We start from the raw sequence: 21,726 nt of genomic DNA on the forward strand, positions 1-21,726 counted from the left end.
TAAATTTTGAGGGTTCAACCGGTTAGTCAGAAAAGTTAAGGGTTGAACCGCACGTTTCTTTTAATTAATTTATTAATTCATAATACTATGAAAATAAAAAATATAATAATATATGATTAATCAAATATGACATCCCAAAAAATTAATATCTCAACTACAAACATAAACTTTGTAATCCAAACATCACAAATTCCCAATACAAACATAAACCCCATAACCTAAACTTAAAAATCCAAGATCCAAATACAAATTTAAACTCCATAGTCCATAATCATTAATCAAATCTCATAAGTTCAAACACAAACTCCATAACCCTCCGACTATCAATGATCCTTATGTAAGGTGCAACCCTTCTCTTCCTCCTTTCAAATCTCTTTAAAATTTCACCTCTTGCTTTCCAAATTACAGCATACATATAACCCATAGCCAGCCTATTTTCACTATCAACCAACCTCAACACATGAACTAGAGGCTTGGTTATGTAAACAATGGTGGCACTTTCTTTCCAAAATGATGAATCCAATACAAGGTTAGTAAATTTCTTCCCTTTACTATCTATTGATTATGTTGATTGCATCCATTTACTACATGTCACCATTTGACGCAAGGCATCCTTTTGCAAGTTCAAATTAAACCAAACATCAGATATGAAAAAAATTGAATGAACTAATGAAGTAATCACAACATCAGATTCTTAGTCTCGAAACTGATCTCAATTGAGTTATGAATAAGTTTACACTTTTTTTTTCAACATTTTCAAATTTTAAAGGGAAGAAAGGACAAAATTTGATTAATATTTTTCTTTGGGAAACTCCTATAGGCTATAATACCAAAGTCAAACCCATATGAATCAATTCAGCAACGACATTAATATTGATCAATCAAAGTCTCTTTAGTCTTTATTGATAAAGAAAATTCGAACCAAAAGAACAAATTGAAATACTCAATTCAAACCGAACATGTAAAAATGAAATAAAAATTAAAGAAACTTATTGCATACAAATTTAGAGACTCAGAAATTCAGAGAGTTCACAGGCAAAAAGGCACATAAAAAAATTCAGTCTTAGAGATGAAAATGAAGTGCAAAATACGTGAAGAACCATGGAAAGAAAGAAAATCAACTAACCTGAAAGCCTGGAATTGAAGTTTTGAGTTTTGACCTTGTCCCCAAATTCTAGGTCATCATCTGCAGAATGAAAATAGAAGAGAGATTAGAGTCGGTAGTCCGGTACTCGATAGAGGTGAGGGAGAGAGAAGAAACTCACAGTGAGAGAGATCGAGCCATCGCGAGGTGAGTCTTCGTGAGAACTTCAGTTCACTTGAGACTTCAAAGTTCAGAGGGAGTAACGTGTTTGTTTGTGTCTTTGTGAGTTCACGAGCGTAACCCTATATGAATTTGTTAGATTTTAAGAAATAAAAATAAAAAATCTTCATTTAGTAAACCACGGGTTGTAAGGGTCACGGGTTTGACGATTACCCGCGGGTTTAGGCGAGTCGTGGCGGGTTTATTGCTTGCTCGAGCTAACATAGTAACCGGCCTGACATTCCTTGAAAATGTTGGTTTAACCGGTCTGATCGGTGGGTCGGGCCGGGTCTGACAACACTGCTATAAACCATTAAACCCTAAATCCTAAGGTTAAAGGTCCCAACAATATAAAACCTTAAACCTTTTGTTTTTTTTAAATGGGAACCCTAAACCCTATAAAACCTTATGAATGTAAACCCTAAATCCTATTAACTATATAACTATAGTCATGTTATAAACTTAAACCCTAACCGATAAAACACTAAACCTATAAAATTATACTCTAATAATATAAACCCTAAACTCTAACATTATAAAACCTTAAACCTTTTATTTTTTTTAAATGGGAATACTAAACCCTAGATTACCTTATGACTGTAAACCCTAAACCTATTAACTATAATATAGTTATAAATTTAAACCCTAAAATTATAAATCCTAAACGCTAACATTATAAATCATATTATATGCTATATTAGTAACACATTCCACATAATATAAATATATAATAAATGATTAAAAGATCATGATGTAGGATATGCTATTATTTATTATTGATTAGGTAATAAATAATAAAATGATTAAAAGATCAGATTATTTATTAATATGTTATTATTATTTATTAAAATATATTTATGTACTATAATTCTGGGCCATTGATCTAAAAAGATCAATGGCCCAGATCTAGGGCAACATCCAAATGAATCAAATGATAGGCATAGGCAACGCAGCCACCCCTATCTTCACTATTCAGTCTTCAGTTCTTCTTCTTCCTTCTGCTTCACCACTGGTCCGCTGGATGTCTTGCTTGCTAGTCGTATAGTAATAGAACATAGGGATCTTCATCTAGCTCAAGAGTACTCGAGGTAACACCATCTTTTCTTGCTCAAAGTTTAATATAATGTACAGATTCCCATTCAAATCATAATTGAAGGAAAAAAACACGCAATTTTATTTTTAGTGCCTAAACTTTGAGCTTCATCACAACATCCTCCCGTTGGGCTTAAATGAATGACAGAGGTGAAAACAACTGCAAACCACATTATTCAAGGTCATATTGGCTTAGTTCGAAGTTAAGGATTGGAATATTCTCTTTCATCCTCTATTTGTTATAGATCCATCTTAATGCAATCTACACATTTTGGGTTTAATGTTTGCATTTGATTGTACTTTAACTCATCCTCAGGTTATCAATGGCTGATAATCATGGTCAATCTGAAGCGAATGTATTTTCAATTTGATTTGTATTTGATTTATTCTCAATTCTTTGTGATTAATAGGTATTCGTAAGATGACAGTGGGGGAGGAGCCATCTAATGCCCTGGAAGAGTAACTGGTATTTATCTTTTTTTTTCTTTTTTTCCTTACAGTGCTGTAGACATAAAAAATTACAACCCAATTAAATAAAAATAGTGGGCTCTAAATTAAAATAATTTATGAAGCCCAAATCAAATTAAGTTAGTTAAGTGGATTAAATCAACGATAAATTCAAATAAAATAAAATCAAAGAGATAATCTTTGATTAAGTGATTTTTCTACAAGACCCTTAATGTCAAGGGTCAATACCAAGGGTATATCAAGTAAATTTCACTTCTCCCTTTGCCTATAAATACCAAGCTCATTTGGAGGAGGAAGAAAAAAAAGGAGGAAAAGAGAGAAACTATCTAAAGACTCTCAAATTTCCTTCAAGCTCAAGTTCTCTAAATCCAGAATTCTTATAATTCCTTCAAGTCTCAAGTCAAAGTCAAGTCCCGGAAGTGAAAAATGAAAAGTTCTCTAAATCCGGAATTCTTAGAATTCCTTCAAGTCTCAAGTCCAAGTCAAGTCCCAGAAGTGAAAAGTCTAAGTTCTTCAAGTCTCAAATTCAAGTCCAGCAATTAAATCCAATTGGAGTTTATTACAAATTCGTAGAATTTGTTTGAAGTGTTCAACTAAAAATCAGAGGATTCCGTATTCGGGTGGAATACGTCAAGAGAAGAGATCAAGTCCACTTTGATTTACATATTTATAATTTGTATCAACTTCTAAGTGTATTTTAATTTACACCGAGAAATTTGTTGTGTACAAATTTCTGGTACCCTCAGTGGGACACTTTTCTCCTCTCATCTTTCGGTTGAATTTATTAAATTCAGTCTAAGTCAAAACTATGGAATCCACAATTCCTTCGAAGGAGATTGATGTCACTGATGACGTCTCTCACGCAACTCATATGCGAGTTAAAGCCGGAGAATCACAATTGATTTCTCCTCTTAAGAAATTCTCAAAAAAGGGTCAAAAAAAGTCTCATGTGAGTAAATCTAAATCTAAATCCAAATCCAAATCCAAATCCAAATCCCATAAATCAAAAGAGGAGGAATATGCATATTCCAGCTTCTCGGGTGATGAATTCGAGTCCAAATCCCTTCAAATCAAAGCTGAAACAAAAGAGGCGGAATATGTATATTCTAGCTTCTCGGGTGATGAATCCGAGTCTAAATTCCTTCAAATCAAAGCTGAAACAAAAGAGGCAGAATACGTATATTCCAGCTCCTCGGGTGATGAATCCGAGTGCAAATCTCATTCTGTGAAGTTGACATCACGGAAGTGGGGTGATTACACCTTTCCTTCGGAGATTGAATCCAAACCCAAATCTCCCAAGTCGAAAGGAACGGAATATGTATATTCCAACCCCTCATATGAGGAATCTACATCACAGAAGTGGGATAATTACATCCCAACATCGAAATCAAAGATTCATGTACCGGTCATGATGACAGAGGCAACAAGTTCCGAAGATCAGGTGAAACAAATGAATGTCACCATTGATCAATTGACAAAGTCCTAAGAAAAGAAGGACAAACAAATTGTTGCACTCATAAACCGATTAGATTCCTTAAGACCAATTACGGAACCGAGCCATGAAACCTTTGTTTCACGAGAAGGTAAAGCTCCAGAAATTTCAAATTCTCTTAAAGCTCAACAAAAGCAAGAAGAGCAAGATCGCATGACAGCACAAAATGCTCTCCGCGATTCCACCAACTTATCTGTTGCTTTACTCTCTGTTAATCAACTCCAAAACATGATTGTTGATACCATCCGAGCTTAGTATGGCGGAGCCCCACAATCATCTCTAGTGTACGCAAAACCATATAGTCGTCGGATTGATGAAATCTGCATGCCATGAGGTTATCAGCCCCCTAAGTTCCAACAATTTGATGGGAAGGGCAACCCAAAGTAACATGTTGCTCATTTCATCAAAACTTGCAATAATGCGGGTACATTTGGTGATTCCATGGTGAAACAATTCATGTGCTCTCTAAAAGGAGCCGCATTTGAATGGTGTACCGACCTTCCAGCTGGCTTCATTGAAGGTTGGGATCAAGTTGAGCGTGAGTTTCTAACTTGCTTTTATAGCACTTGACGGACAATTAGCCTCCCAAAACTCGCAAGAATGAAGCAGAATAAAGAAGAAACTGTGGTCGAGTATATTGAACGCTGGAGAAACCTTGTCCTAAATTACAAGAAACATATAAGTGAAAGTTCCTCCATCGAAATGGGTGTTCAAAGGATGCATTGGGGTTACTATACAATCTTCAAGCTAATATGTCTCATTCCTTCTAGGAACTTGCAACCCGAGCCCATGACTTGGAAATCCAAATAGCAAGGCATGGAAGCTATTTGCCAAGTGACCCTCGTGAAAAAAGAGAATTAAAGAAAGAGGTAAAGAAAGATTCAAAGCCTTCACGGACTAAAGAATCCATGGCTGTTACTACTAACCCAATTAAGATTTCTACACAAAAATCTAAATCTAAATTCAAGTCCAAGACTCGTAAGGATCAAACTCAAATCAAGGAGTGACCAACCTTGAAACAAATGCAAGAGAAGGAATACCCATTTGCGGATTCCGAAGTGTCTAGAATTCTAGACCAATTACTTGAGCAGAAGCTCATAGAGCTTCCCACTTCGAAACGACCCTAAGAAATTGGCCAAAATGATAATCCTAAGTACTGCAAGTATCATCGGATCATTAGTCATCTGATTGAGAAATGTTTTATCTTGAAGGACATAATCATGCGGTTGAATAGGGAAACAAGATCAATCTCGATCTTACTGACAACGCTGAAGTTAATTGTGGAATAGTGGCTTTTGGCTCATTTGATCCCATTCCAATATCAATGGAAGCTCAAACAATGCCCTCGTCCCTAACTAACGAGGAATTATCAAATATAGAACTGACTATTGAGCTTTCTGAAGGAGCTGTAAGAGTCCAGTTCATTGTAGATGGAGAAGCTATCACTGTCTATGCATATCCCGAAATGCCAAGACCACAAGCTCTAAATAGGCCAACGTTATATGAAATTATGACAGATGATTTGGATGTGTGGGATTCGTCATTAGAAATGTATGATTCATTCTCTGAAAGTAAAGATGAAGGTTGGATAGAGGTGAAAAGTAAAAGACAATGCCTATCACCAATCCGGTCTCTTCTAAGTCCAATACCTTTACCGAATAAAGAGTTTGGAAGGAGAGAAAATAAGAAATCTTGGCCTAAGAATTGATTAAGAAGAAATCGAAGAAAGACACATGTTGATGTTGAGAATGAAAGCACTCATTCAACTCCCCGAAAAGAAGTAACTATTAAGGAATGCTTTCCAAAAGATTACTTTCTAGATGAACATATGACATCATATGTGATCAATGCAATAGACTCTAAAGAGTCACATGAAGAAAGAGATGGTTCTAAGAGGGAAGCCTTAAGCATTAAGAAGAAAGGAGTTGTTACTTCACTCCAAGAAATTCCCTCTGACATAAACATCTTTGAACTCCCAATAGATACTCATTTGGCGTCAGTTCAAACACTGCTCAATTCGGAAGAATACAAAGGGAAAATATTTTCCCAAATAAGAAAAGTTAGTCCCGTTGATTGTATGACAACAATTGCTTTTACGGGCAATGACTTACAACTTGGGAGGAGACTTCATAACACGCCACTTTATGTTAGTGGACTTATTCGAGAACACACAACATCTCGAATCCTTATTGACTGTGGATCTGCTGTAAATATTATGTCGACTCACACAATGAGAAAGATTGGAATCTCGGTGAATGAGCTTTCTAAAAGCAAACTTACAATCCAAGGTTTCAATCAAAAAGGACAACATGCCATTGGCATAGTCCGGTTAAAGATTGAGATGAATGACTTGATATCAACAGCTTTATTTCATGTAATTGACTCCAAGACGTCATATGAATTACTCTTGGGACGTGTCTGGTTACATGAGAATGGAGTTATTCCCTTAACATGGCACCAATGCATTGTAGCCGAATCAAAACCGTTCACAAGCGAAGAATCTCATTTTGCGGTTGCAAAATTTTACCAAAAAGAAGATATGCCCTAAGAAGCCCTTCCAATGTTGATTTCAGAATTAAAAAATGACGTAAAAGATTACTCAATTGAGAACATCTTATCGAGAACCTTTGTGAAGGAATCATCAAAAATTGAGTTGTCTAAGAGTGATATTGACATTCTCAAGGAAGACCTAATCCTTTCGATTCCTTCTATTGGGAAAGTTGTGAACTTTAATTCTACACAAGAAAATGTCAAGAAAGCTGAGCTTCCTAAAGCTCTGGGAGACCATTCAAATTGTGGTTTGATCTGTGTGTAAAGAAGCTCATAGAGAATGTTGGATACGGAAAAGGGAAGCCTCGCGAACTTGGTGACCTTGATTCCGTTCTTTCTAGTGGAAAAGCTCCGGTGATAAATAAACAAAGAATATCTATTTCGCAACCAAAACACGGATTGAGACATGAGTCTCGCGACTCACACCCTATCCGAATTAGAGCAAAGAAAGCATCGGCCAATCCAATCATGATACAGATTTTTGAGTATAATGATGAAAAACCCGTAGAACCACTTGGTTGGAGCCAAATACAAGAACAAATTACTCGAATTTCAATATTTGAACGGATGGGTGATAATCCGTCAACATCAAACCAAATAGAATCTGTACAAAAATTCTATGTATTTTTTAGGCTTGGGCAAAAAGTCCAGAAAGAGGATCTGAAAAAACGAAGGAGACAAAGACGTCGTAGATGTAATGCTCTAGCTAAAGGTAAAGGTAAAAACAAGGTGATTGTTTTTGTCAACCACGTCACAATTGAGGAAGTGGTTGAGAAGGAATTCAATTTTGAATCATCTTCTGATGAAGAACCTATATCAGCACCATCTACCTTTGAAGATGGGGGGCAAGCTACGGTTGATGATCTCAAGGAGATCAATCTAGGAACTGAAGCTGATCCAAGGCCAACATTTATAAACGCACTTCTAAGTCCAGAAGAAGAAACAACATACATCTAGCTTTTACAAGAATATATGGATGTGTTTGCATGGACTTACAAAGAAATGTCAGGACTAGATTCAAAGATTGTTGTCTATCACTTGTCTGTCAAACATGGAGTACACCCCATAAAACAAGCTCAAAGACGATTCCGATCGGAATTAGTCCCGAAAATTGAGAATGAAGTCAATAAACTTATTGAAGCTGGATTCATTCGAGAAGTTAAATACCCGACATGGATTGCCAATATTGTCCCAGTGATGAAGAAAAATGAGCAACTACGGGCCTGTGTTGACTTCCGAGATTTAAATAAAGCATGTCCAAAGGATGATTTTTCATTGCCCATCACGGAGCTAATGGTGGATGCAACTACTGGACACGAAGTGTTATCCTTCATGGATGACTCTTCTGGATACAACCAAATTCGGATGAACCCAAAGGATGAGGAATTCACTGCATTCCGTACTCCAAAAGGAATATATTGTTACAAAGTTATGCCTTTCAGATTGAAGAATGCCGGAGCCACGTATCAACGTGCCATGTAGAAGATCTTTGATGATATGTTCCATAAAATGGTAGAATGTTATGTGGATGACTTAGTCGCAAAGACAATAAATCGAAAAGATCATTTAGATGATTTACGGGTTATCTTTGAAAGACTTCGTCGATTTCAATTAAAGATGAATCCTCTCAAGTGTGCATTTGGTGTCACTTCAGGAAAATTTCTTGGCTTCATCGTAAGGCATCGAGGTATTGAAATCGATTGAACAAAAATCGATGTCATTTTAAAAATGCCAGATACGACTAACTTACATGAGCTAAAAAGCTTGCAAGGGAAGCTCACGAGAAGGTTTATTTCAAACCTTGCTGGACGATGCCACCCATTCAATAAGTAGATGAAAAATGAGACTTCTTTTAAATGGGACGATACTTTTCGGAATGCCTTTAATAGTATCAAGGAGTACCTCCTACATCCGTCTGTACTAAAGGCACCAATTCCAGGCAAGCCATTAATCCTATACATTGCTGCCCAAGAGCGATCATTATGAGCACTTCCTGGACAAGTGAATGACGAGAGGAAATAAAGCGCCTCATACTACGTGAGTCGTACATTGGTAGGCGCAAAGTTAAATTATTCGCCAATTGAAAAAGTGTGCCTAGCATTAGTCTTCGCAACAAAGAAGCTAAGACATTATATGCTGGCACATGTTATTCATTTGATCTCAAAGGCGGATCCACTTAAATTCATCATGTCAAGACCAGTCTTATCTAAAAGATTAACAAAGTGGGCACTTCTTCTATCGGAATTTGATATTACTTTTGTACCTCAAAAGGCTATAAAGGGACAAGCTTTAGCAGATTTCCTAGCGGACCATCCGATCCTAGCAGAGTGGGAGCTTCCAAAAGAGTTTCCGGGTAAATAAGTCTTTTTCACTGATGTAATACCATCATGGAGATTGTTCTTTGATGGTGCTGCACGAAAATATGGTGCATGAGCTGGGGTAGTTTTTGTTACCCCTCAAAATGAAGTCATGTCTTTCTCTTTCACATTGATGAAGATGTGTTCCAACATTATGGCGGAATACCAAGCCCTGATAATTGGCTTGGAAATGGCTTTAGAGATGCAGTTCGGACAGCTTGAAGTTTTTGGAGATTCTAAGTTGGTTATTAATCAGATTTTATCAAAATATGAAGTCCGAAAGATCAATTTAATTCCTCACCAAAAGCATGCGGCAAAGCTCTTGAAAAAATTTGACATAGTTAATATTATTCATGTCCCAAGGATGAAAATCGACAAGCAGATGCATTGGCTAACTTAGCTATTGTATTGGCTAACTCTGATAAGGATATCGCGGTTATGTCCATTTCTAAAAAATGGATAATTTGATTATGGACACTTGAAGATGAAACAGAAGTTAATAGTATCTCAATTGATACAACTGAAAATGAGGATTGGAGACAATCAATCATTGACTTTCTTAAATATGGAAAGTACCAAATAATCATCGCCATAAAACTGAAATTCGGCGATGTGCCTCTAGATTTATCTACTATAAAGATACGCTTTATCGGCGTTCTTTTGATGGCTTGTTTCTTCGTTGCCTAAGTAAAGAAGAAGTGGATCAAGTACTGGAAGAGCCCCACTCCAGGATATGTGGTGCTCATCAGTCTGGACCAAAACTTCACTTTCGAATAAAAAGGATGGGATATTATTGGTCAACCATGGTGAAAGATTCCATGGAACATGCTAAAAGATATGAAGCTTGTCAAGTTCATACGAACTTTATACACCAACCACCGGAACCCTTACACTCGACTGTTGCTTCATTGCCTTTTGATGCCTGGGGTTTGGATGTTGTAGGACCCATAACTCCAAAATTGTCTGTTGGCCATTTGTATATCTTGGCAGCCACATATTATTTCTCAAGATGGGCGGAAGTACTTCCATTAAAAGAAGTTAAAAAAGAGACCGTTGTCAATTTCATCCAAGGTCAAATCATTTATAGATACGGAGTTCCTCGATATATCATTACTGATAATGGGAAACCATTCTATAACAGTCTAATGGACAAAATTTGTCAAAAGTTTCATTTTGTCCAACATAATTCCTCCATGTACAATGCAGCGGCAAATGGACTTACAGAAGCCTTTAACAAAACTCTCTGCACTTTGCTAAAGACAGTTGTCTCCAAGTCAAAGAGGGATTGGCATGAAAGGGTAGGAGAAGCTTTGTGGGCCTACCGAATAACTAATCGAACACCAACACAAGCCACACCATATTCTTTGGTTTATGGCATTGAAGCAGTAGTACTATTGGAATGTCAAATTCCGTCTCTCAAGATTGCTATCCAAGAAGGCCTTATAACAGAGCAAAGTGCTCAATTAAGGTTGGAAAGAACTTGAGTCCTTAGACGAAAGAAGGTTGGAAGCTCAAAAGCGACTAGAATGTTATCAACTCGTATGTCCAGAGCTTTCAATAAAAAGGTACGTCCTCGATCATTTCAAATAGGAGACTTGGTCTTAGCTATAAGGAGACCGATTGTGATCACTCGACGAACTGGGGACCGTATGTAGTCATGAAAGTCTACACAAATGGTGCTTATAAGATTGTCTATGGATCGGACCTATCAATAGAAAATTTTTGAAGCGTTTTTACGCTTAAAATTAAATTGTAATACTCCTTGCCCATATGAGTATAAATTATGAATGGTATTGAAAAAAAAAAAACCTCGCTAGATTGAAAACCCGAAAGGGCGGTCTAGGCAAAAATTATAGTTAAAAAAAAAATTTGCATGGAACTACGTTTGACTTGATCTCCTCAAAAGGAGTATGTAGGCAGCTTGGGAATTTCCAAGTTCAGTCAAATCCAAATAAAAAAAAAGACTTTGTCTTTTATTTCCAATTTTAGTCAAATCCAAATAAAAATAAAAGACCTTGTCTTTTATTTCCAAATTCAGTTAAATCCAAATAAAAAAAAGGTTTTGTCTTTTATTTCCAAGTTGAGTTAAGTCCAAATAAAAAAAAAAACTTTGTTTTTATTTCCAAGTTCAGTTAAATCCAAATTAAAAAAAAAAGACTTTGTCTTTTATTTCCAAGTTTAGTTAAATCCAAATTAAAAAAAATACTTTGTTTTTTATTTCCAAGCTCAGTTAAATCCAAATAAAAAAAATCTACAAAAAAAAGAGAGTTTATTTTCAAACAATAAATGGGCAAATAATAGATAACAAGATAAAGAAAATAAAGGAATACCTTTATTCCAAGAACATGGAGAGAGATTCATATCACTCTTTGCTTCCGCATGGATGTCCTTGGTATTAGTTTTGATATCAATTTGTTTTCTGAAACATAAACGAGTAGGTCTCCTAACTAGTGGTATGTCGTTAGAGTCAAAGGTAGACTCAAAGTCAGTATGTGCTCCTTCAAGTGCAACTACAACAATTGTAGAGTTTACCTTTGGCACTATTTAATCAACTGAAGTTTTCTTTGTCTTGGCCGTTGAAGGTCCAGCTTTAGATTTCTTTAAAGCACGTTCCTCTGGAATGTCTAAATCCACAATGGGAGGTTTCTCTTTCGATGGCAATGGGATGGAGTCATCCTCTCTAGCTTTTCTTTTCCTCCGAGAAAGTGTAGATGCAATATTCTCAACAAGTTTAAAATCAACACATTCACTACTCTCCAAAACAGTAGTAGAAACGCTAAGCAATATGGGAGCCACTGTGGTGTCCCACCAATTCTCATACTTTCGATCAATTTGATCGCATATATTAGTACAAGGCCCCAGAATATGAAATTTCGCCTTACTCCCTACCCTCGTCAGAGATAACCAACAACTGTAAAGAGTATTCGGATTCAATTCAAAAGAATGTATATTCGGAGACCCAGAATTGATTTGTTTGAATCCATGCTGTCTCGAAAACCGGTGTGGACTATACGCTTCCAAGGTGTACGACGACCCCTGACGACATGGTAAATAGCCAGGTCGAATACTCATCATAAATTCTTGAATCTCTTCTGACAGGTCTCCAACATCTGTTTGGTCACCAACTTGTTTCGGAGGCTGACTCGCAACGCACTTAAAGTTTTTTGAGTCCATGTCTCCACGAAGAAGTTTCCTGCAGTCTATCATGTTAGGCTCCCAAAACTGATAGACATTTAAAACTTCAGAATATCTTTTAAGTGTAGGACACCCAAAAGATGTGTCAATGATATCAAATATACCGCGAGGGAAATGCAATGCTACCCAGCCATAAAGAAAATGCCCTAGAAATGATTGAGTAATTCTTCCAAGATCTTTTCTATCAGAAGAAAAGGTTTGTGTAAGACCTTTATAAATACTCGCTAAAATAGGTGGAACCAAATTGGATCTTATACCCGCAGTCATCCGGGAAGCAACCTTAAAAGTTGCAGGTCTTAAGTGGTCATCGCCTCATGGGAGAACAAATCGACAAAGCCAAATAGAGAGATATACAGCTATCTCCAACTCATTAATCTTGGTGGTAGATAATTCAAGATCTAACTCCTGTAAATATTTTAGATCTCTGACGTTTTCAAAAGACACACTTTGGTTCGGAATGACTATGGACCTCCACACTTTTGTTGTTGTTCCACTTTTTAGAAATTCATACTTTCCCAAGTTTGATAATTTCTTATATTTTGAGTCTCCTCGAGGATTGGGTTTTCGGGAAACCCTATTAAGCCAAACATTGATCCAGTCTGCATGCTTGATTCGATCAATATCATTTTCTCCGGCTATATGCTGAAAAGCCTTAAAGAGATGAAGACAAGAATCCGGAAGAGATTTTCCATAAGTGAGTTGCCTAAAACTCGAAATGACCTCTTCATAATAATCACCAAGTATAGACAATCCAGAAATATCTCGCATTTTCCAAAGAGAAACGCCAATTTCTCCATGCCTTGTCACAAAGGTATTGGTTTCAGGGCACCATACCTCACATAAAGTCCGATATGCTGAAGGGGGCGATGATATTCCATTGTTGCTGCTTCGACTGCTAATGATAAATCCTCCAAGCCTCTATCCTTAAGGAGTCCAGCAACCCGTCTAGACCACTCCCAAAATCCATTAAGATATGAAATCTCTCTTCTGGGGTTCAAAGATGTCCCCCATCTAATAAATTTGTTCCCAATATTCTCGGCAATTAAAGGTTGTGGGATGAAGTCATCCTCATTATGATGTGGTGCATTACACAAGTAAGGTAGGCCAGGACGACGGGCATCCGTGGATGCCAATTCCTTGGATCTGCTAATCAAAGACATATCCAAACCTTGAAATCGATTAACACTGAGGATAGCAAAATGGCCAGTCATTGCACTGTTGATGTGAAATTTAAGATGACCCTGCATGCCCGTAGAAGAGTGAAGTCCAACAAAAGCCATCGGAAAATGAATTGTTTTCCCTTTAAGTTTGGGATTACTAGATTCTGTAATCCATTGTGGATTAGAGTTTGAGCTACTTGATGTGTCAAATATATACATACATTTGTGCATCCTTTACACATAAGTTCATTGCATTTTGAGTTGATTAAGAGTTAATATTGCCTAAGAAAGCTATATTTGCATATTATAGGAGTCAAGGCAAGAAAGGGAGGAAAAGAGTGCAAAATGAAGATTTGGAGCCTAGTACTGATTTCCGATCGATCGGCCATATTCCCGATCGATCGGACCTGCCAAAACATCTAAAAATATCATCGAGACAGATTGTATTTCCGATCGATCGGACTATTCCCGATCGATCGGAGTACAATTCACAGCACTGCGCAGTTTCGTGAAAAAGACCCGAATTCACGTGTTTCTAAGCCAAAACGACCCCAACTTGTTTTGGAAACGACATAAGAGTTTGGAGAAGTATAAAAGGACATAAGATAGGGTTTTGGAAAAAATATTGGAGGCTGGGGAGCTGGATTTCGTGCTACCTCCATTGGAGAGCTTGGAGGCCACCTTGGAGCTTGGAGAAGAAGAGGATCTACTAGGGGGTTTCCTCTCTCCTTTTCTATCCTAGTTTCTATGGTTGATTTCCTTTGTTTAATGATGTATTTTGCTTCCATGAGTGGCTAGATTTCCTACTAGGGTCTTAATGTAACCAAACCTTGAAGATTCAATAAACTTGATTTCCTTATTTCTTGATTTCTCTTTCTCTCTTGATTGTCTATGGGTGTGATTAATGCTTTTGAGTGTTTGGCCATCATTCAATTGATTTGCTGCCTAGATTGAGACCGGAAGGAGATATCTAGGGTTTGCCTCAAGCCATAGATGACATAGGATGCATGAACCATAGGAATATAGGTTTGTGACTTATGCAATCGCTAAATGATTTCCATAGTTCGTAATGGGTTTTTGATATATTAATCCGATTGTTAGGAATAACAGGGATTTATATTGAAAATACGTTTGATGTATCTAGGAATAGAACATTGAATAGGTTGGGAAATCGATTGTCATTATTGAGAGATGAATTAGGGATTAAGGAATCAAGGGAATTGAATTGGATAGGTGAGGTGAAGTTAAGTACCCTAGTGCTTTCCATCCTTGATCTCATATTTGTGTTTGATTTGTTTTTGTTCTTTTTAATTAGTTTAGTAAAAATCAAAAACCAATCGCTAATCATTTTCTCCAATTTACATAATTGTAGCTTGTTTGACATTGATTTCTTTTGCCAACACATCCCTAGTGGAAACGATAATTTACTCATCTTTATATTACTTGTGCGATTTGTGCGCTTGCAATTAAATCCATATCAAGTTTTTGGCGCCGTTGCCGGGGATTGAGGCAATTGTTTTTTGTGTCAATTTAGGTTTTAAATTGTGTTAATTGGTTTTTTTTATTTTTCTGCAGAAATTCTTTCTCTTGTATGAGCTTGGGAACACGTTCTTCTAATCCAGAATTAATTGCTATTGATTTGGAGATTGAAAGAACTCTTCACAATCTTAGACGGGAGCTTATTAATAATCAAATGGAAGACATTGGAGACAATCAAGGAAGGGGGAATGTTGGTGATCTTGGTGGAGCTTTAAATGTGAATGTTGGCAATGGTAATGGTGGAGGTGCTAATGGAGGAAATGGTGGTGATGAAGTTGAAGGCCCTCCTAGGCAATTTGACCCTCGCTCTCTTGAGGATTGTGCTAGGCCTACTTGGGACACAAATCCTTCAAGCATCTGCTATCCTCCTATCAATGCTACTAATTTTGAGATCAAGCCGGCTATCATCAACATTATCTCAAATTCGGTTGTTTTCTATGGTCTTCCTAATGAAGAGCCCAATATCCATCTTCGCTCTTTCTTACATATGTGCACTACTTTTGGGATTAACGGAGCTTCTAAAGATGCTATCTTGTTGAGGTTATTCCCATTTTCTTTGAGGGATAAGGCTAAGGGATGGTTAATGTCCTTGCCTCCCAATTCTATCACCACTTGGGATGAGATGGCGGAGCAATTCTTGACAAAATTCTTTCCTCCGGGCAAGGCGATGCAAATTAGGGCGGATATCATGTCCTTTGCCCAAAAGGATTTTGAATCATTTTATGAGGCTTGGGAGCGCTTTAAAGGAATTATTCGAAGTTGCCCAAATCATGGTCTTCCGGAATGGGTGGTGTACCAAGCTTTCTATAATGGGTTGTGCATGCATACTAAGGAGATTATTGATGCGGCTGCGGGAGGTTCTTTTATGACCAAAAATCAAGAGGAGGCTAGGGAATTACTTGATAAAGTGGCCAAGACCACTAACTCTTGGTCCTCGGTGAGGGGGAATCCAAAGCAAGGAGGAAGCTTTAGAGATGATGAGGTTATGTCTACCTTGAATATCATGGCAAGGAAGATTGATGCATTGACACTAAATCAAGCTCAAGAAGTACATGCTATGCAAAGCACACCTTCTCATATGTCTTGTGCTTATTGTTGTGGACGCCATCCTACGGGGGAATGTTTTATTGCTTCTTCATCTAATCCTAGTGAGCAAGTGAATGCCATTGGTGGAGGTAATTTCAATCAACCCGGCAAAGATCCTTATTCCAACTTCTACAATCCGGGATTTAGGAATCACCCCAACTTCTCTTGGAGCAATACTCAAAATGTGCAAAATCCTCAACATCTAGTGCAGCCCCAAGAGAAGAAGAGGGATATTGATGAGATGTTCTCAAAGCTTGCGGGAGGTCTTGATATGCTTACAACACATACCTCCCAATTTATGACAAGGACGGAGCAATACATGAGTAAAACCGATGCCACTCTACAAGCTCAAGCAACTTTGATGCAAAGCTATGGAACTTCCATCCGGAATCTTGAGGTACAATTGGGGCAAATAGCTAACAATTTGTCATCTAGAGAAAGAGGTATCTTGCCAAGCCAACCGGAATTGAATCCAAGAGGGAAGGATAAAGAGCAATGCATGGCAATCACTCTTCGGACTGGTAAGGTAGCTCAAAATGCTGCTGATCTTGATGTCGAAAAGGCAAAAATTTTGCAGGAAAAGGGGGAGTGCAGCAGAACCAGGGAAAAAGAAGCTGAAAAGTGTTCAGGGGCTATTTCCGATCGATCGGACCCCATCCCGATCGATCGGCCAACTGCAGTACATGATGAAAAATGCAGAAATGAGAAAGATATGCAGAATCGGTATGCTATGGAATTGGATTGGCCCGATAGTTCTCTTCCTGCACCTCCAGTCAAACCTTATGTGCCTCCAATTCCATTTCCTCAAAGATTGAAGAGCACTAAGAAGAATGATGATCAATTCTCTAAATTTTTGGAGGTATTCAAGAAGCTTCAAGTGAACATCCCCTTTGCCGAAGCTTTAGAGCAAATTCCTTGCTATGCCAAATTCATGAAGGAGATTTTATCCAAGAAACGGAGATTGAAGGAGCATGAAAAGATACAATTAACCGAAGAGTGTAGTGCCATTGTGCAAAGGAAGCTCCCAATTAAGCAAGATGATCCGGGAAGTTTCACAATTCCGTGCACCATTGGAAGCACCTTGATTGAAAGATCTTTATGTGATCTTGGAGCTAGCATCAATTTGATGCCATTGTCCGTTGCTAAGCAAATTGGGATGAAGGAGATTAGTCCAACCACAGTGTCTTTGCAAATGGCGGATCGATCTATCAAGTATCCTATTGGCATGGTAGAGGATGTCTTAGTGAAGGTGGGTGATCTTATGTTCCCGGTTGATTTTCTTATTTTGGATATGGAGGCCAACCCCACTACTCCTATAATCTTGGGAAGACCATTCTTGAGCACCGGGAGAGCTTTGATAGATGTTGAAAAAGGGAAGCTTACTTTGAGAGGTGCGGGAGGTGACCAAATCACTTTTAAAGTGTTTGGAACTAGGAGGCAAGAGGAGATTTCTCAACAATGCCTCCAAGTAGAGCATATTGACATGATCATCCCCGACACTCTTGAGAAGGAAGTTCCATATATTCCGGTGGAAGTTCTTTTAGGCAAAAATTCCAAGGTTGAGCATGAAGTTCCTAAGACAGCCTCCCAAGCTGCAATTGAAGTTCAAAAGCCTCAAATTGAAGATCCCAAGGAGAAGAAAAAGAAGAGCAAGAAAAAGAAGAAGAAGAGGAAGACCAAGAAAATGAAGAAAAATGTCTATCCTAAGGAAATGGTGGTGATGAAAGCTTATTCTCCTTGCATGGAACCTAAGCAATCCAATGTTAATCCTAGGAAGCCATCAAGGGGAGTCTACACCACAACTCTCAAGGATCTCGGTTGAATCCAAAAGGGAAGTCGGGCTGAAGACTTTAAACCAAGCGCTTTTGGGAGGCAACCCAGGTTTTATTGTTCTATCCCTATCTTTTTAGTTTTATTTTCACCTATTCCATGCATTGAGGACATTGCATATTTTAAGTGTGGGGGTGGGAATTTAGGTTTCTAGTTATTGTTAAATAATAAAATTTTTGACTTCAAATGCCTTATGTCATGCCATTCTTGAGTGTATTTGGATGAATTTTGTGATCCTTGAAGCATTGATGGATCTTGCTATGGACATTCTTTCCAATTGAGTTTTCCTATCTTGAAAATTGTTTTGTCCATTGTGCTTTTGTGAATATGGAACACTTGATTGTGGGGTATGAAATATGACTTGACTTTGGCATTTGTGGTTGTTTGAGATCAATATGATTCTAAGTAGCATTACTTGAGCAATAAAAAAAAAATATAGATATATATATATATATATATAGAAAATAGAAAAAAAAAATATTTTGTGTTTGTGAATAAATGATTTCTTTCATAAGTTTTCTGCTGAGTAACCGGGCCTCTTGCCTAGCAAGCAATGAGTTTCGCGTAAAAGGTAGGAAATGAATGTTAGAGTACCTTGGTGACTAGTTTAACCTCGTAGCCTTTTTGACTCGGGTAATTAGATCCGTTGGGGTGTCTTAACACCTAGTGCCCTAAGCCAACTGGATTGGGAGTCATTGGTCGAAAGCTCGTTACATGGGTCATTTAGAAAGCTTAAGGAGGTTGAACATTGCACAAGTCACCTTTGAGAAGAAAAGGAAAGAAAAAATGTGAATAAGAATGAAGTTTGAATAAATGCTCTTTGTATTTGCTTTTTGATTCTTATTGTTCTTGGAAGACTTCATGGCCATTGTTTATGTCACTTTGAAGCCAAATATCAAGTGAAATCCATTATGTGCATCATTTCTTGAATTTATAAGCAAAGTGGATGAGATAAGATTCTTGAAGGAATGCTTTTATTGATTTGAATGCCCTAATGTTTGGTTTGTTAGTGTGGATAGGGTTGCAATTGTGAGTTCATTTTATACTCTTGTTGATGGCATGAATTTTGGCATTGAAGTTGTTTAATGTTTGTGGGTATCATTCTGGTAAACCCTCAGGAGACACAACTCCTCCTACTAGGGGCACCTAGGGGTTTAAAGGCTTGTGACACATGCTAAGTGTCATCGTGAGCCCTACGAAAGTGGCATAGATTAGTTGCTTATTTGGAGTAGGTCTTTGTTGTTTTATTTTTCATTTGAGCTTAACAGAAAATACTCTTTCCCTCCTTTATTCATTCTCAACTTGCTCGAGGACGAGCAAAGGTTAAGTGTGGGGGTGTTTGATGTGTCAAATATATACATACATTTGTGCATCCTTTACACATAAGTTCATTGCATTTTGAGTTGATTAAGAGTTAATATTGCCTAAGAAAGCTATATTTGCATATTATAAGAGTCAAGGCAAGAAAGGGAGGAAAAAAGTGCAAAATGAAGATTTGGAGCCTAGTACTGATTTCCGATCGATCGACCATATTCCCGATCGATCGGACCTGCCAAAAAATCTAAAAATATCATCGAGACAGATTGTATTCCGATCGATCGGACTATTCCCGATCGATCGGAGTACTATTCACAGCACTGCGCAGTTTCGCAAAAAAGACTCGAATTCACGTGTTTCTAAGCCAAAACGACCCCAACTTGTTTTGGAAACGACATAAGAGTTTGGAGAAGTATAAAAGGACATAAGATAGGGTTTTGGAAAAAAGCTTGGAGGCTGGGGAGCTGGATTTCGTGCTACCTCCATTGGAGAGCTTGGAGGCCACCTTGGAGCTTGGAGAAGAAGAGGATCTACAAGGGGGTTTCCTCTCTCCTTTTCTATCCTAGTTTCTATGGTTGATTTCCTTTGTTTAATGATGTATTTTGCTTCCATGAGTGGCTAGATTTCCTACTAGGGTCTTAATGTAACCAAACCTTGAAGATTCAATAAACTTGATTTCCTTATTTCTTGATTTCTCTTTCTCTCTTGATTGTCTATGGGTGTGATTAATGCTTTTGAGTGTTTGGCCATCATTCAATTGATTTGCTGCCTAGATTGAGACCGGAAGGAGATATCTAGGGTTTGCCTCAAGCCATAGATGACATAGGATGCATGAACCATAGGAATATAGGTTTGTGACTTATGCAATCGCTAAATGATTTCCATAGTTCGTAATGGGTTTTTGATATATTAATCCGATTGTTAGGAATAACAGGGATTTATATTGAAAATACGTTTGATGTATCTAGGAATAGAACATTGAATAGGTTGGGAAATCGATTGTCATTATTGAGAGATGAATTAGGGATTAAGGAATCAAGGGAATTGAATTGGATAGGTGAGGTGAAGTTAAGTACCCTAGTGCTTTCCATCCTTGATCTCATATTTGTGTTTGATTTGTTTTTGTTCTTTTTAATTAGTTTAGTAAAAATCAAATCCTTCTCCATCCCCCTCTTCACCCTAAAAAACGCAACGATTTGCATTCAACCCTCCATTTGGCTGCCAATTCCAGTGCAAATCCACCCCTCTAACTAGTGGTCTCGGTTGAAGCGGATGAGAACTACTTCGAAAAAAAGAACGTAGTCCTTAAGAACTGAGTTTACATTTGTGGCACGCATCAAAACTCTAGTGGAATTTCTGAGCAATTGGCGATCAACATGCAACAACTTTATCATCACCTTTTTCATGTCCCTTCGGGGACATCCGATAAAATCACCACCTTTTTTCATCAGCAACAAGACAGACCTGCAACAATATATTATTAGAAATACAAAATAGACTAACACTACAAATCACTTGAGCTTGCAATCTGGTTAACCTCGAGCTGCACAGACTGATTACATCTAGATTCAACCAACAAAACTAAAAACCAGTAAAGAAATGGCAAATAAGAAATACAACACCAACCGGCAAAGAACTTGTATTGCAATGCGAAATTAGTGGATCTCTAGAGTGTATGAAAGAAATGAAATTCTAAAATTGCTCGAGTCAGATACAACTAAGGAGGCTACAAAACTAAGTATACAGACACTGGTGAGTTCTGGAGGCGACGGCTGGGCTGCTATTGATTAGAGGAGATTAAAGTTTTTTTGCTGAAAGCTAAGAATCAATTGAATGAATTAAATAAAATAAAAATAATGATTTTTTAAAGCTATTACTGTCTATGATAGAATGGAACAAGACACTCGAAATCAGTACGTTTTTTAGCAAGCCTCCTAAAAGGCTTCCGATTCTGCCACCACAAACGATCCATCCCACTAGAACAGCCAGAAGGGCTACTGTGATTTGTAATTGCAATCATCTTTTGTGTTAGACTGGACTTGACTCCTTTAGCTCTCTTCCTTGATTTCGTGTGCTGTGGAGAGGGTGTTTTAGGCTCTACAGAGATAGAGTCGGTTGATCTGTCAAAAGATTAAAGAAAAGAAGTTAGCAAAAGCAGACAACTTATATATAAAAGTAGAGCATAAAAAACCAACGGAAGTTAAAAGACATGACATGCAAAACAATGAGACAGCAATTATGTACTTCCAGCGTCTAATATACATACTAAATTAGCCTTTACACTTGATCACAAATCATGGATACTAGTCAACAAAAATGATCATATGCGCATATGCA

The 21,726-nt window shown here is 37.6% G+C and overlaps 1 protein-coding gene and 1 non-coding gene across 5 annotated transcripts in view; both read right to left on the reverse strand.

Annotated features, from left to right (window-relative positions):
- Window positions 1-15,827: 15,827 nt before the first annotated feature.
- On the reverse strand, window positions 15,828-15,933 carry LOC119987593. The gene has a single exon (XR_005465481.1). It is a non-coding gene; the product is annotated as a small nucleolar RNA R71 (small nucleolar RNA).
- A 5,063-nt stretch (window positions 15,934-20,996) lies between these two features.
- Window positions 20,997-21,726, reverse strand: part of LOC119987003 (lysine-specific demethylase 5A) — a 28,582-nt gene continuing 27,852 nt past the window's right edge. For all 4 annotated transcript variants that reach the window (XM_038831686.1, XM_038831687.1, XM_038831688.1 and 1 more), the window contains one exon: window positions 20,997-21,509. In XM_038831686.1, the coding sequence (XP_038687614.1) occupies window positions 21,263-21,509 (247 nt within the window). In that variant the 3' untranslated portion in view covers window positions 20,997-21,262. The remainder of the gene's footprint in view (window positions 21,510-21,726) is intronic.

This window comes from Tripterygium wilfordii, chromosome 20 (assembly GCF_013401445.1).
Source record: "Tripterygium wilfordii isolate XIE 37 chromosome 20, ASM1340144v1, whole genome shotgun sequence".
NCBI classification, from domain to species: Eukaryota; Viridiplantae; Streptophyta; class Magnoliopsida; order Celastrales; family Celastraceae; genus Tripterygium; species Tripterygium wilfordii.